Below are 17742 nucleotides of genomic sequence, written 5' to 3' on the forward strand. Positions count from 1 at the left end.
GTCAGCATCAACCCCAAAGCCAAAAGCTGCTTCCATGCTCTGTCAGGTAGCCAGATGAAGACAGAGAACTAATACAAGAGGAGAAATGTAGCGAGCCCATTTAAAAGAACATCGTCATTGGCTCGAATATGTTCTATAGCCAGAGTGATGCTGAAGAACTTTAAAGCTAGGAGAGTCCAGGAAGCTCATATATGTTTAGAAGTATGTTTAGTTATGATAGAAGGACTCTAGGTTTCTTTGTGAGTACAAAGAGGGATGCCAGAGTGGAATGTGAGATATGCTGTGCTGTTCATTAAATCATGTATGTTATTGCACATATGCTTGCAGTGCGGTGATGCTCCACTGCACATGTCGGTGTGTGTACTCTCCTCTTCTTGGTGGTGGGGTGGGCTGGTTGCATGTGCATGATGACTTATTTTCCTTCAGGATCATGACTCTTTCTCTCCCCCCTCCCCTCCCCTTTGTCGTATTATCCTTTTGTTTTCCACCTGTCTGACCCCCCCGTACCCCCTCTCCCTCTTCCCCCCCCAATCCTGCTTGCATCCACCTTCCTTGGACTACTCCATTGTCTTATCCCGGGGGGTGTCGACTCTCCCCAGCTCTCTCCCCCTGAAACCTTCCAAGAGTGATAAACCTAAAAGTCTGAAAAAGATATCTAGGTAAGCATGGGTCTTCTGACTGCCGCAGTTGGACTGTGAACTCTTTCTTTCTGTCTCTCTCTGTCAACAAGTACATGAATGTGGACATAACATAGCAATGAGTGATGTGTATGCATTGGTCTGTGGTTGTGTGCTGTGTACTGGATCTGTTTCTGTGTGAGTTTGTGTATGTGTTTGTATTGTCAGTGTATCCATGTGTGGTTTTGTCTTTATGGATGTAGTAAATAGGGGTGGGAAATATAACAACTATATAAATAAATATGATTACAGTTTGTAAACACAACAGAATTCATTTTCCCTTAGGACATTTGCTGTCATATGAATCATAGCTAATCACTGCTATCTTATCTAAGTTTATAGCACATCATGATCACAAATAACTGAAGGAAGTAAAGGGAAAACAGTGATGTCAGTTTTGTTAATATTTGTGGAAAGTTTGTCGTTTTAAGATTTGTAGTGTGTGTTGGGTGCAGAACACTGTGTTTTACATTGCACTACTTTTAAGTATTTTCATTTATTGTTGAAATCAAAAAGTTCCCAAGTATTTAAGAACATGCCAGTTGTAACTGTGGCAACGTAAAGAAAAAGAAATCTGACACCACTGGTTTCCCCTTGTTTTTGTTTTTCTTACTAAATGTTTACTAAATGGATTGCAACTCTTTATACTGACCTCAACATCTCCACACACACAACTAACATCACATGACTCCAAAAATGTCCCCAAATTGATGCATTGGAGATAGCCGTGACAGACCGTACATTACAACTTACAAACGATCTGACCCAGGATGTTTCCGCTGTGACTGTACTGGTGTTTGCATAGAGTTCACCACTAGGCATTGGGCATTGTGAGATGAGGCAAACTTTAAGACAGGGCAATAACCAGGACATCTAAACAAATGGCGTAACTGGTTTTCCCCTTGTGGCTTGCAGTTGTAAATGTATTAGTTGTCTTATGGGTTTTGTGTGATAATAACGTATCACAGACCCCTGGAGATTTACAGCCAGACTATCACTGAGTATCTGTGTGTGTGTGTGTGTGTGTGTGTGTGTTTGTGCTTGTGTCCATTTATTGGTTTGTACATTGGGTGTGTTTGTGTGTATGTATTGATCAAGGATGTCAGTTACTATGATTGCTCTCTGCGCCTGTGTGTGTGTGTGTGTGTGTGTGTGTGTGTGTGCGTGCGTGCGTGCATGCATGTGTGTTTGTTTGTTTGTGTTTGTGTGTGTGTGTGTGTGTATGTGTGTGTGTGTGTGTATGTGTGTGTGTGTGTGATTGTCAAGCGGATGTTCCCTGGGGTGATTTATGGTGTGTGTAACCTCCTCCAAAGGCCAGTTGGTCTCTCCCTCCCCGTAGCCCAGGCGCTGGAGTCTTCTCTGATGACAGGCCTGATTGATGGGCCTCTTACTCAGCACATGACCTTGCCTGAACCCCTCGCATTGTTAACCCCCCCTCTCCACCACACACACACACACACACACACACACACACACACACACACACACACCTAGGTGGCCCTAACAAGTGTCCGATCAGGATCCACTGGATCCAAGACAGGGGCTCATACCCAAAGGTCCAGATTCCGCTAATCGCTTTGACCCCGGCTGTATAACAAAGCCATGGGATGCTCATGGAGCTGGTTGAGCTGCATTGAATGGGAGATTTGTAGCCCCGTCCTCCCTTACAAGATTATGTGGTGAATCACTGCACCCGCAAATTCCAGCCCCATTCCCCTGGCAACATGACCTGAAACAGAGAATAGTGAAATAGCAGTATTCTTCGGCCTCTCTGTTTGTTTAGTGCAGTTAGTCTGGCACACACACACACACAAACACACACACAATGTGTGGCTTTTTCCAATACTGAATGGCTGAATATTTTTTTACAATACTGAATGGCTGTAACCCTATTACCTCAACCTGTTCTTGCACTGACATAGTTTTTTTAATAGTTTTTTTATATTACCTTCAGGTAGTATTACCTACCTACATTATACTTTACTCTCCTATTTGTCCATATTATTTATGCTGGTCTCTAGACCTTATTATTGCACTGTTGCACTGTTGGACTACTGTTGGACTACTTTTTGCACCTTCACCATGACACTCACTCTCTTGAGCACCTCACCATACACACAGAACTACAGGACTACTGTTGGACTACTTTTGCACCTTCACCATGACACTCACTCTCTTGAGCACCTCACCATGCACACCATCACACATAACTACAGGACTACTGTTGGACTACTTTTTCACCTTCACCATGACACTCACTCTCTTGAGCACCTCACCATGCACACCATCACCCTCAAGCACACTGGATTTTTTACGTTTAATTTATATAGTATATTTAGTAATTAGTTTTGTTAGTTTTTCTTATCTCCTACTATCTCTGTTGTACAGTGGAGTTTGGTTATATGTTTATACTTATACTTATATTTACCATTTCTGCTGTAAGTGCATGTTGTGTGTGATGTCTGTATGCTACTGAGAGCCCCTGAATTTCCCCTTGGGGATCAATAAAGTATCTATCTTTCCATGGGGACTGGTTTGATGTAACAGCTCCTATTTGGTTTGTTTGTTGGTTTTTGCAGGGAGTTTGTGGGCTACATCCCGCGTTATAAGACCTTCTTCGGGGCGCTGCCGGAGATGCTGTGTGAGGGCGAGATGGGCATGGAGTTCACCTGCTGGAGCGGAGACGAGGTGGTGGAGAGGTGAGAGCCAGAGCAGCCGCTTTCTTTATTCACTTCCTGTTGGCCAGATGGCAAAATGGCCTCTTGAGCATTACATATCTGAAATACCTCAGAGTGATGACGGAACAATGGAAACAAAAGTAAACTATAAATGGCAATTAACTATATCACCAAATGTCAGTGTGTTCAGTCTTCCTATATGCCCTGTATTACACAGGTGGTTTCCTGATTGATTGCTTTTGCTTACTGGTCAGATAGCGATATGTGGTGGCATGCCCCCAAGCTGAATCAGAACAGACCCATGTGAAAGCTCTGCCTTCTGTTGTTGTATTGCCCTGGTGCTGACTGATGTCTTCCATGCAGTCAACCCAACCTTTGATGTTTGGCCTCTAACAGCAAAATAATGGAGTGTTTGTAAACTTTCTATATGTGTTGATGCTAGGTAGAGGGCGAAGAGGCCACCATTGGGGTCAATCGGCCAGTATGACACAGACCTCTGTAAGGTTAAAGGTCGGGTTGAAAGTTTAGGTTAGGGTGAGGATGTCAAACCGTAGGCTAAGAGGCTTAGTGGGTCATGGGTCATGTTCATACTTTTGGTGTCAAAACTGAGCACCATGACCTGAGTTTCCAGCAGTCATGTTTCATTCTGGGTGGACAACGCTAACGTAGCATTGGCCGCTGCAATGAGTGATCATTGTCACTCTCTCCAGGTCTACACGATACCTCCTGTAAGGCCTGTCGTATGCACTGCTTGTCAAAAAACCCCACTGAATTTGATTTGACCAGTCCAGTCACATTTTCCCCAGCAGCCCCCCCACCCCTGCCCCCGTCCCCTTCCCCCCTCTCCCTCTCCTTCTCTCTCTCTCTCTCTCTCGTCTCTCTCTCTCTCTCTCTCTCTCTCTCTCTCTTTCCCTCTCCCTCTCTCTCTTTCCCTCTCCCTCTCCTTCTCTCTCCCTCTCTCCCTCCCTCTCTCTCTTTCCCTCTCCCTCTCCTTCTCTCTCCCTCCCTCTCTCTCTCTCTCTCTCTTCCCCTCTCCCTCTCCTTCTCTCTCTGTGTCCCCGATGGATGCAGTTTGAGCAGGAATGGAGAGGAAATTGGGAGGGAGAGTGATGAGATCAGCTGAGTGGCTGTTTTTCTGGGTATGGGTGGAGACGCAGTGCATTTTTAAACCCTGATTGCGTGTGACTGACGTGCGCACGTACGCATGCACATCACTTGCGGGCAGGTTGTCAAAGGTGGGTTGTTCAAAGGTCCGTCAGCGTCCGACCTATAATGGACCAGACTTGTTTTCCCTCTCTGTCTCTCTGGACATGGAGAGTGACGTCCAGTGGAGGAGACGTTGGTAATGCATCTGTGAAGTGTCCGGACGGACCTGAAGGGGTTCCGGTTCTGGGGGAATTGGTTTCTGCTGGAGCTTCCCTATCCGGATGATTTCTCTTCTCTTTCGCCCTCTATCACTCTATCTCTATCTATCACACTCTTTCTCTCTATCACTTTCTCTTTCTATCACTCTTTCTGTGTGTGTCTTTCTCTCTGCCTCCTCTTTCTCTCTTGCTCCGAAATTCAAATTCAAAAGTTGCTTTATTGGCATGACAAATGAAAACTTGTATTGCCAAAGCAATTGGTACATGTTAAAGGTAAGACATAACAATTACAGAGACAAAACATATACACATACTTTAAACTGATATATACATTTGTATAAACTTACTACTTCACTGAGATTTTTAAACAATAGTACTTAGTTTTACATCGGTTCATTGAATGTATTATTGAGAGTTGATTGAGAGCAGTATGGTGACTGCCTGCCTGCTCCCTCTCTCAGCTTGTGTGCACTTCTTCCTCTCTATAAAGAGGAAAAAACGCACGCACATCCCGATCTAATCCTGGGTGCTGGACAAAACACTTACGATGAGAGAGAGGGGAAAAAAGTCGGCAACACCAGTATATGCTCCAAGTTATAGTTTAATAACGGTAATTAAACTATAACTTGGAGCATATACTGGTGTTGCCGACTTTTTTTCCCCTCTCTCACTTCTTCCTCTCTGTCATCATGTGGTGTGTGGAAGAAGAGGGTTCCCGTGTCCAGATGATAAATGGGAAGCTTTTCCTCCTGTATACACCCCAACCTTTTTTTTACCCCCTCCCTCTGTTACGACTTGAATTGCTAACTCAAGACAAAGGAGAGAGAGAGAGAGAGAGAGAGAGAGTGGAGATGAGAGACATTGGCTCTTTGTGCTTGTAGAAGACAACATCTTTTTTTTATTTATGATGTTTTTATCTCTCGGCCAGGGAAGGGTGGACGGGGGTCAGACATGGGGAGGGAGTGAGCGGAGGAGAGGTCGGGGTTGCGATGGACGCCGAGGAGGGGGTTTGGAAGCCTGTAGTTAGTGGGATTGAGTGTGGTGTCGATCCAAACCGAACCGAACCCAACCCAGCCCAGCCAGCCCAGCCTAGCGGCGCCGGCCTTCCCTGGTCATGCATGGTTCCACTGATCTGCGGCCGTAATCCCCTGCCGGATATGCTTCCCTTTACTGCTGCACACACACAGCTCACTCCACAGTTATGACAATGACCTGCACTCTATCTTTCACACACACTCTCACACACTCTCACACACACACACACACACACACACACACACACACACACACACAAACACACACACAAACACACTTGCATGCAAAATTGTACACACACATACATACCCAACATGTATGTATGCATATACTTGCACACACACACACACACACACACACACACACACACACATTTGCACACACATGCTGTTCTCTCGTGGGTGTCCAGTATGATGTCAGTTCTGGGGAAGTGAGGTGGCGGGTGACATCGGCGCGGTGCATCACAGGCGAGCGCTGAGCAAGCGCGGAGGTTTCCCACATGACACGGCTGCCTGCCGCTGCACGACAGCCTCTCTGTCTCTTATTAATCTCTCCAGCCTGTGATATCCATTACATTACATCCACACATTTGTACTACATGGGGAAGCCCAGAGGGAGGGGGAGAGAGAATAAGAGAGAGAGAGAGAGAGAGAGAGAGAGAGAGAGAGAGAGAGAGGAGAGAGAGAGAGAGAGAGAGAGAGAGAGAGAGAGCCTGGAGAAAGAATATCAGAGGAGAAAAAGAGAAGAAATCTTTCTTTGCCCGTGGTCTTGGCTATTCCCCTGCCATGGCTCCTGTCAGTCTCTGATTAATAGCCCAGGACCCACACCCCATCCACTCCCCACCGGCCGCCCAATATACACCACTCTCTCCCTCCCTGTTCTTCTCTCTCTCTGACTCTGCACATCTCTCTCGCTGTCTCTCTCTCTTTCTCTCTGCGCATCTCTCTCTCTCACTCCTGTCTCTGTGTTACTCTTCCTATCGCTCTCTCTCTCTGTCTCTCTCCATCTCTCTCTCTCTCTCTTTCTCTCTCTCTTTTCTTACTCCTCTCTCTCTCTCCTCTCTCTCTCTCTCTCACCCCCCCTCTCTCTTTTCTTACTCCTTTTCTCTCTCTCTCTCTCTCTCTCTCTCTGTCTCTGTCTCTTCTTCTTAGCCTCTCACATCTTTGTTTTGGTTTCCCCCATCCGTCCGTCTGTCTGTCTCAGTGAGGCCCCACAGAGGATTGTGGGTTGAGCAGGAAACGGTTCTGACTGAGGGAGAAGTGAAAGAACGAATGGATGAAAGGGTCGAGAGATGGAGAGATGACAGAGGGAGGGATGGATGGATGAGACGGTGTCTGGCACTGTTGATTGGTTCTGACAGGACGGGGCACCACCCGGCTGACTCATCATCATCATCTTCGTCCCCCATTCCTCATCATCCTCATCAGTGTCAGGCCTAGACTCTCAAAGTGCATGCAGCACAGAGCTACCACTCGCCGCAACGCAATCAAAGCCCATCAGTTCAGTTCAGTCCCACTGGCTGCACACAAACACACACATACACACACACACACACACACACACTCACACACACACTCACACTCACACACACATACGTCTCAGTCATTGTCCTCACACCGCTATTTTTGCATCTGTCACTCTGTCCTTGATGCTGTCATGACTACCACCCACAGCGCGATTACCGCCGCCGCCATGGTAATGACCCACAGCCACCGCCACTGACCATCCCTGCCCTCTGCACTACCTCCGTTGATATCACCGTTCATCCACTGTGGTCGCCATAACTCTTCATCACGAGTCATTATTCACGCTTGTCATGCAGGCAGAGAGAGAGAGAGAGAGAGAGAGAGAGGGAGAGAGGGAGAGAGGGAGAGAGAGAGAGAGGGAGGCAAAGAGAGAGAGAGGCAGAGAGAGAAAGAGAGAGGCAGAGAGAGAGGAGAGTGTACAGGAAGAGAAGCCAAAAGGAAGAGAGGATGGACTGACTTGTCAGCGATGAAGACATGTTGTTTGGAGGAGCAGGGCCTTGTTGGCCTGCTTGCTGAGGGTTCTGTTGTTTTTATGGTGGAGTCATGTATGCTGTGGAAGAGAGGACACCCATTCATCACATCGACCCATTCTGACATATCCTGTCTTTTCTAAAGAGAAAGAGAGAGAGAGGGAGAAACAGAGAGAGGGAGAGGGGAGGGGGGGGTGTCTTGAGTCATCTTTTATCAACAACACATGAGGTGGCCCAGAGTTTTCGGGAAACACTCAAGCAAAACAAATGAATTCAAATGGGAAGAGATTTGGCTGGTAGCAGATGACAGAGAGAGCAGTTTTGTGTGTGTGTGTGTGTGTGTGTGTGTGTGTGTGTGTGTGTGTGCGTGTGTGTGCGCATTTGTGTGTGTGTGTGTGTGCATTTGTGTGTGTGTGTGTGAATATAAATGATGCCTTATTGTGTCTGTAGTGGAGCCTCAACATCAGAGCACTGTTCATGGCCTACCAAGCACTTTAGGGACAATGTGTTAGACATCACAGCTCTCACACTGGCTGTGGTATTCCTGTTTGTGTGTTGTGTGTGTGTGTTAGTCAGTGTGGGGTTATGTTTATGTTTGTGTTTGCAGAATGCATCCACTTTCATTAGAGCTGGTGCATGGCCATGTTTACATGAACACCAGAGCCAGACCCACAGTGGAATGGTGGGCAGCAGAAAGAGAGAGAGAGAGGCAGAAAGAAAAGAAGAGAAAAGAACGTGCTGCCCTCGCTGTTCTGGGGGCACAGGGTGGGTGCGATGCCTTCCTCACCCCACCCCAGGGGTCCGGGGTCCGGTACGGGGATGTGGGTGAGGCGCGTCTACAGGGTCTGGGCTGGGGCGGACCGGCTGAAGAAAGGCCCTTTGTGGGGAGGGGATGGCAGAGGCGGGTCGCGGTCCTGCCGTGGAGACCCCCAGAGCCCAGAGAGGGGGGGGGGGGGGACAATGGCTCTCCTATGTGGGCTCTGTGGGAAAGCGCCAGCCCCCAGCACCCCACACCCAGCCCGGGAATGCTGCACGACGGAGAACGGAGGCCACATGAGAGCAGCGCGGAGAGAGGAGGGGAGAGGGGGAAGAGAGAGTGAGAGAGGGAAGGATGGAGGAGAGAGGAGGGGAGAGGGGGAAGAGAGAGTGAGAGAGGGAAGGATGGATGAGAGAGGAGGGGAGAGGGGGAAGAGAGAGTGAGAGAGGGAAGGATGGATGAGAGAGGAGGGGAGAGGGGCAGAAAGAGGATGAGGATGTGAAGAGAGTGGAGAAGGGGGCTGAAGAGGAGAGGGTAGAGCAGGCCTGGTGGAGAGCACAGGGGAGCGTAACACAGGGCTGAAGAGGAGAGGAGAAGAGTCAGGAGGAGAACAGAGGGACACAAAGCAGAAGAGTAGAAAGAAGGAAGGAACAGGATATTGGTGAGGAGGAGAAGGGTAAATACACACACACACACACACACACACACACACACACATAAACACACACATACTGTACACACACACATACACACACACACACACACACACACACACACACATAAACACACACATACACACACACACACACACACACACACTCACACTCACATAAGCACACACGCACACACTCACATAAGCACACACACACTCACATAAATACACACACACTCACATAAATACACACACACACAAACACATAAGCACACAAACACGATCTCGTTTATTACCCCCACAAGCACGGAAATTTGATTAAGGTGCAAGCACGCGTAACAGTGGGGCAGATACATTAAACCACCTCCAGCCTGTGAACTCAAAAGCCAATATTTGGCTGTATTTGAAGATAAAGTCAGCTGTAAAATGGAAACCAGACGCTTTGAAAGAAGTCCTATTACCTCTGAAATCTAAGATTAACCTTGTGACGTTAACATGTAAAGCCCTCGCTGTGTACATTTTTAGCCGTAAAGCACAAAGTCAGGTGTTGTTCTGGGTGAGAACTTGAAAAGGCCCTAATCAGGAATGTCCCTTTCATGTCTGAATATAGCAAACAGGGGGTTCACCAGCATCATGGCCCATGTTGCACACATGGCACACCGCTGATACAATGAAACTGGCTAGCACACTGTCACACGTGTTGCTCAACAGCTGGAAGTCTCATTCACACATGTGTGAAGCATGCACATAAGCACACACACACACACACTCACACACTCACACACACACACACACACACACACACACACACACACACACACACACAACACACACATTCATGCATCCACTCTTGCATACACACACACACACACACACACACACACAACACACACACACAGACACACACACACACACACACACACACACACACACACACACACACACACACACACACACACACACACAACACACACATTCATGCATCCACTCTTGCATACACACACACACACACACACTGTACACACACACAACACAACACAACACACACATTCATGCATCCACTCTTGCGTACACATACACGCACACACACACACATACACACAACACACACATTCATGCATCCACTCTTGCATACACATACACACACACACAATATCACACATGCACAGACACACATCACACACTCACACTTCAAAGGACTTCAAAGGAACTATGAACCCTTGTATTCATTTGCTACATTAGAAGGCAATGGGGGGGGGGGGGGGGGCTTGGTGTTCTGGAAACATGAAGCTAGCATATGTAGCAGAGTTCATAACTCATGTACTGCGTGTGCGTGTATGCATGTGTGTGTGTGTGTGTGTGAGTATGTGCACAAGCATGTGTTAGTGTGTTGGGCACATGTTTCCTGATATTCCAGCAAGCCCAGAAACGCACTGTTGTTTCCTAAAGAGTGTGATGTGTGTGAAGAGGTAGATGACAGTGTTGCCATAGTGATCATGTAGTGAGTGGACATGAGGAGGCAGGCAGGCAGGGCTGCACCTCCTGACAGATTAACCTCCTAATCCTCCCGTGGCATCACTGCCATGGCGGGAGAATGCAGTCAACAATACAGTTCACTGTGTTTGTTACTGTTGGGACAGAGTGCACAGTGCAGAACCTCTCCGATGAATACTAGAGGAGACTGATATAACGTCCAGGGGCGCGTTTCCCAAAACCATAGTTGCTAACTAAGATAGCAACTTTGTTGGTTGCAATGCAATTTCCCATTGCCAACCAACTAAGTTGCTAACTGGTTACGCTGATCAGTACAGAGTAGCATTTAAGTGAAACAATGTGATCAATAACCATAAGGAAATGGAATCAGAAAGAAAAATGACTGTGAAGTTGATAACAGAAAGCAGCACTGAGAATGCACCGAAGATGGTAAATTAATGCAAAATACTAAAACAAAATGTACACCATCAATAAAGCAAACAGGAAAATCTGAAACTATAATAAGCAAATCCCTGTAATCACACAAAACCATAATAAACCATTTTCTACAGCGCGCATCTACTGTAACACATGAAAAATGAAAGTAAATAGACCGTAGAATCACAAGTAAACTGGAATGAGAAGTCAGCCCTGGCACTGCAGAGGGAAGCACTTTTCTCAGAAGGGAAGAGAGGTTTTTGCTCTTGTGCAGACAGAGAGAGAGAGAGAGAGAGAGAGAGAGAGAGAGAGAGAGAGAGAGAGAGATTGAATAGAAGGAGAGTGCCAGAGAGAGAGAGAGACAGAGAGGGTTGGGGGGGGGCTGAGAAGGAGAGAGCCACAGAGAGAAAGGGAGAGATGGAAAGACAACTAGCAAGAGAGTCAAAGAGAGAGACACTGAGAGCAGAGGTGCGTTCAGAATAGCAAACAAAGGCAAACGACTGCAGAGTGGACATTTTTAAACAGTTTTCGGGTTGGCTTTGGTTTCACTGTGAATGTTTTAGAACACACACACAAACAAACAGTCTGAGAAGGTACTTCTCGGCGAACAAAAATGAATGCTGGATTTAGGGTTGGCGTTTAAATTGAGCAATCTGGATTGTTTACACAAAAGCGCTCGAATGCTAATAGTTGAAAGAAAGCGCATTGGGCTCAGACATTCACCTCTGTTTGCTGAACGTGAGAGCACCTCAGGAGTCTCTGTGTGGGGAGTGAGTGAGTGGGGAGTAGGCTAAGCTCTCCCCTTGGCACCCTTAAATGGGGGATCTGTGTGTATTGTGTATGTGTACAGCACAGAAAACAGCAGCCATGCTCTTGTAGATGGTGCCAAGCAAGAGGTCACTGTGATGTCTGGAGCTGATGCAGTGTCATTTTATTCTCATTGCGCTAATGTATGTGAGTGTGTGTGTGTGTGTGTGTGTGTGTGTGTGTGTGTGTGTGTGTGTGTGTGTGTGTGTGTGTGTGTGTGTGTGTGTGTGTGTGTGTGTGTGTGTAAACGAGTGGGTAAGCGCAAGGAGAAATCCAGAGAAAATAAACATCCCGAAGTATCGGCCTGTTGCCTTTTCCTAAGCATACTCAGACATTCTCACATGCACATAAGCCCCTCCACTTACCCACAGCCTCACAGCCATGGACCGCTGCTCCCAGTTTGGGTCCACTCAGCTGATAGGTATCCCTCCCCAACACACACACACACACACACACACACACACACACACTCACTCACTCACTCACTCTCACACACACACTCTCACTCACTCACACACACACCCGCGGGTTCCTAACTCCTGTGCAGGTTTGACAGGGACAGTAGCAGCTGTGTGTGAGCGATGGGAGGCTTCGTGTGCGAGCTGGTGTGTTGCTGGCTCGTAACTCATGCGTTCATATCGCTGCCGGACAAAGGCGCTCCAGTCAGGGGAGGCTTCTGGATGCCGTGCATTTTTATAAGGTTATGACAATCCATTTGTTTATCAGACCGACATCTGGAATCTATTTTGGCGTCTCGGGGAACGAGGAGGGGGGGGGGGGGGGGGGTTAAAGAAGAGGCGAGAGGAAGACGCTCTCGCCTGTGTGTGTGTGTGTGTGTTCTCTCACTAAGGTCTTTATCCCGACCTCTCGTTGCCGCATTGATTTTATACATGCCGGTACGTTTTAGCAATCAACAGTCAAGTTGATTATATGTGCTGAGTTTTCAGGGACGTGATTCTACCCCCATTGGAATTTACAGAGCTGCCAAGAATCCCCAAAGATATTAATGAAGGCACTCAAGGTTAATGGCTCAGCGAAGTGCTGCAGTCAAGCGCATAAATACCTCTCACTGACACATGGTGCACACATGCACACAAACAGACACACACGTACACAACACTCATATTTTTACAGACATATACACACAAGGTCACACATTTTCATAAGTGCACTCAGACACACACGCACACACACACACACACACACACACATTGGAGGTGCTGTCGCTGCAGTGCTGTTGATGCTCCCCACATGGATCCCAGGCCTGAAGAGGGGCAAACCCTTCCCCCTGGGGCCCAGCCAAGCGCTATTATGGGAATGAAGAAGAGGGAAGCCAAGAAGGGATGAGAGAGAGAGAGAGAGACAGAGAGAGAGAGGATAGTATGAGAGAGAGAGTGAGAGAGAGAGAGAGGATAGTATGAGGGAGAGAGAGAGAATAAGGGAGAGATATATGTGGAGATTGGAAATTGCCAGCTTTTGCTGTGTGGCCTGTGAGTTTTATTCCAGCGGCAGAAGCCAGAGCATTGCAGTCCTGACCAAGAGACAGTGTGGGGAGATGCTGGGCGCAGTCTGAAGCCTCACTATCTGGTCCACACACACACACACACACACACACACACACACACACACACGCACACACACAGAGTCACACATGTTGACACATGCTCCCAGGCCAAGCTACAGGCACACACACTGAGACAAACTCCTGGTTGTCCAGGCTGGTCCTAGCTGAGAGGAAATGAGGGTGACAGGACAGGAAGGGATGGGGAGAGCAGACCGTGTGGGAATGCCTGCAGGCTCTGGGGTCGCCCCTCTCCTCTCTCCTCTTCCTCTCTCTTCTCTTCTCCTCTCTCCTCTTCTCTTCCCTTCAGTCTATGAGTCTGTGTGTGTGTGTGTGTATGTGTGTTTCTGTGTGCATGCGTATGTGTGTGTGTGTGTGTGTGTATGTGGGTGTGCATGTGTTTCTGTGTGCATGCGTGTGTGTGTGTGTGTGTGTAATGTGTCTGTGTGCGTGCGTGTGTGTGTGTATGTGCATGTGTGTGTGTGCGTGCATGTGTGTGCATGTGTGTGTGTGTGTGTGTGTGCGTGCGTGCGCGCGTGCGTTTGTGTGCGTGCATGCGTGCGTGTGTGTGTGCGTGCGTGCGTGCGTGCGTGCGTGTGTGTGTGTGTGTTTGTGTATGCTTGGCGTCAGACAGGGCTGGTCTGTGCTCCACACCCTGACCCCTCTGGAGCTGCGGAGTGGAGAGGGGAGCGAGGGGGAGCCCCAGCCCATCCCTTTTCCCATCACCCCCTGCTGCTGCTCCTCCACCCCCGACACACTCTTCCCATCACCCCCTGCCCCCAGTCTCAGAACATCTTCCACGAAGGTGGTGCAAGCAGGAATACAAATAACGAGGAGCAGAGAGGGTGTGTGTGTGTGTGTGCGTGTGTGTGTGCGTGTGTGTGTGTGTGTGTGTGTGTCTTTTGTCCTTACATGGTGTGTGTGTTTATGTATGAGTCTGTGTGTTTAGTCTTTGTTGGTGTGTGTTAGGGATGGTGTGTTTGTGTGTCATGTGTGCAAGTGTGTGTTTTTTGTGCATGTGTGTGTGTGATTGTAACTGGAATTGATTAGTGCGATCACATTTCAGCAGCTCAGATATGTGCTCGTTGCACTGAAACAACAGGATGCGCAGCATGTGTGTGTTTGTATGTGTGTGTGCGTGTGTGTACGTGTGTGTGTGTGCTAGTCATGGGTGAGCCAAAATAAGAGACTGGAATTCCCCCCTTGTTCCCATAATGCACTTCTTTTGAGCATGCGGTGTGCGTGTGTCCGCTCACGGGGGGCATAGTACGTGATTGGTTTTATACGTGACCATGAATGGCGTGCAACAGCTCCACCCATATGGTGCACGAGTGTGCCATACATTGTGGACTTGTGCTGCATATGTTGAGGGTTCCTCTTCAGTGCACACAGACAGACAAGCTAAACGTATTTAAACACACACAGACACACACAATTGTCCTCTTGCGCCATCAAAATGTGTTGCATGCACACACATTCACTATGTATTTGTTTTATATCTCCTGATGTGAACACATTGGGGGTAGATGCATGGAGGCCGTATGGCCCACTTTATAGTGGACTTCACAGGGGGAGAGGGGTGAGCGGAGAGGTGGGCTCGCTGGACTCGCTGGACTGTAACAGTACAGTATATCTGCGCTTGGCCCTCTCTCACTCTCTCTCTCTGTACGGATTAATTGGCTCTATGGAGTTGTGAGAGGTGCCCTCTTTTGTGGCTTGGCGTCTCGGTGCCCGCTGCCGGCCCCACTGTGTGCCCACTGTGTCAAGGGTATCGGGGTCACTTGCGGCGGCCGACATTGTTCTCCCATCTTTGTTGGCCCCCTGTTGCTCTCTGGAGCCTGTGAGAGAACATTCTGGAATGTGCTACTGGAGACAGAGAGAGAGAGAGAAAGAAAGAGAGAGAAAAAGAGAGAGAGGGAGCGAGAGAAAGAAAGAGAGAGAGTAAAAAAACTAAAAAGAGCAAGGGAGAAAAACAACCCTGACAACCCCTCATCTTATATAAGGTTCTGAATTTGATTATGTGGGACAGACGCAACCCCAAACCAGCCCAGCATATTTCTCCCCGCGCGCCAACAAACAGATAAATGGAGAGTGACGATCGCAGTATTATTTTAGAGCCGCACGTACCTCAAATATCACCAGCAGAACACTTTGTTGCGAAACGACAATCATTTTAATTGCCTCCGACATTTTTTTCTCCTGGTGCAGCCAGCAAAGCTTTAGCCTGATGTTGATGCACGGCACAATTAGCTCCTCTCACATCCCATCCCATGCCAAGTTTCTCATCAGTTTTAGAAGCGAGCGTTGGGCAGAGTTCATTCGTGCGGTTTCTCCGAGAAGGCCCAAAACGCTGGGCCCGACAGCCAATTATGTGCAGTAATATGCGTGCTAATACATGTCAGATCATACTGCTAATTAGTCCGTCACAGATCTCCTAATCCCCCCAAATCCACAAAACCCTGCTTGATGAGTCTGCATATGTGCGAGGGAACGTTTCAGGCTGGTTTGGCCCAGGCTAAGGCTAGGGTGGGATGAGGGTTGCACTGGGGTAGGGGTGGGGTGAGGGTGAGGGGTGCACTGGGGTAGGGGTGGGGTGAGGGGTGCACTGGGGTAGGGGTGGGGTGAGGGTTGCACTGGTGATGGAAGAAGCACAGCAGTGGTGTGGATGGTGTCCTGCTGTGGGGGCTTCTTGTGTTCTGCTTATATTCTGCCTGTTAGTCCTGCCTGCTATACCTCCCAAGGGAAACATACATAAACAGCGATGTCTCATAAATGTTTGCAGTCCCATATCCCACTCCCCCTGGATGCTGACTGCATGCATACTGAGAGTTTGCATTTAGCATACAAATCTCCCACAGCCGTCCCGGAGTGCTACTTGGGATTAATGGCAGGGTGATATAGCCGTTGTGAAACAAGGACGCTTCTTTTCTTGTTTTCTCATGTTGATGTGTTTGTGTCACTTGTTCATCAGAGAACTTCAAATGACTTAATTATGACAAGAAAAATAAAACAGTTTGACACGTAATGAATAGCTGCTTGAGTCTATTTATGTTCATTAGGAAAGCCAGCCGCTCTTTGATGAGGTATTTGTGTCAGTTTTACCGCACAGCTGCTTGAGATGTCTTAATGGTGAACAGAAAATGCATGGTGTGACACATAATGAATATCTTATCTTATTATAGCAATATAATGAATATAATTGAGTTATAAGGACATTTTTTCTTGTGTTGCAGTGTTGTGCAACAGAGACAGAGCAGCTTTGAACTCATGTCTAATGTGTTAATGATGAACATGAAAACCATCATGGGAACGTGGGACCCATAATGAAAATCCTCTACCATGATGACTTGATCCCAAACAAGGAAACATAAACAAGAGCAGTCACTGGTCCGTCGTCGCTGCTAAGTGTCGTTAGGTTTCCATTATGTGTAGTGTTGTTAAATTCAGAGCTCTTGAAGCTTAATTGAAACCTGTTGTACTTTTCCAAGGGGGCTCATTTCTCTTCTCTCTTCTCTTCTCTTCTCTTCTCTTCTCTTCTCTTCTCTTCTTTTCTGTTTTGTGGGTGTGGGGTAGAGTTATTTACCATTGTGTGGCACCAAATGTTGAATATCTGAGTGTGGAGGATAAGTGCGGTCAGATACGGTTCCCATCTCTGGGGAGAAGCGGAGGGAAGGATTTCATTGAGGCACACACACACACACACACACACACACACACACACACACACACACACACACACACTGCACCAGCAGGTGGCCCGGAGCCCCGGAGCATGCGCCCCAAATCCCCCTGGCTCTTTCTCCTATTGTCTCGTTCCTTCTTTCTGCTTCTTTCTCTTTCTCTCTCGCTCCTCTATCGCTCCTTCTCTCTCTCGTTCCCCTTTGTCAACATATCTCAGCCTCACACTCTCTTCCTTTCCTTTCTCTTTCTCTCTCCAATCTCTCTCTCTGTTTCTTTGCATTTCTCTCACTTTCTCTCCATCTTTCTATTTATCCTCTCTGTGCGTTTTTATCTCTCCCCCCGTCCTCTCTTGACTCTGTCTCAGATGACTTCCTGTGGCCTTCTCTGTTCTGGTCACCCTGGTGTTCCTGCAGAGTGCATGACTCACGTTAGCTAGTCACATTCACACTTGCTGACCAACGTTGACATCCCAGCCTTCCTTCCCAGCCTTGCCCAGCTCAACCAGTGTCTGAGGATCCCCGTTACTGCCACAGTCTCACACCAGGGTCCCCTGAAAGCAGAGCGAAGGGTGTTTCCGCAAGCTCTCAGGAGTGCTGACCATGGCCAGGCCATCCTGCCTCGCC

The 17742-nt window shown here is 48.0% G+C and overlaps 1 protein-coding gene across 1 annotated transcript in view; it reads left to right on the top strand.

Moving 5' to 3' along the window:
* The window catches only part of LOC121715261 (glypican-5-like), a 159791-nt gene that overhangs the window by 50964 nt on the left and 91085 nt on the right, over window positions 1–17742 (top strand). The window contains 2 exon segments of the mRNA XM_042100778.1: window positions 600–659; window positions 3257–3376. Of these exon segments, the coding sequence (XP_041956712.1) occupies window positions 600–659; window positions 3257–3376 (180 nt within the window).

Source organism: Alosa sapidissima, chromosome 1 (genome assembly GCF_018492685.1).
Source record: "Alosa sapidissima isolate fAloSap1 chromosome 1, fAloSap1.pri, whole genome shotgun sequence".
Classification (NCBI taxonomy): Eukaryota; Metazoa; Chordata; class Actinopteri; order Clupeiformes; family Clupeidae; genus Alosa; species Alosa sapidissima.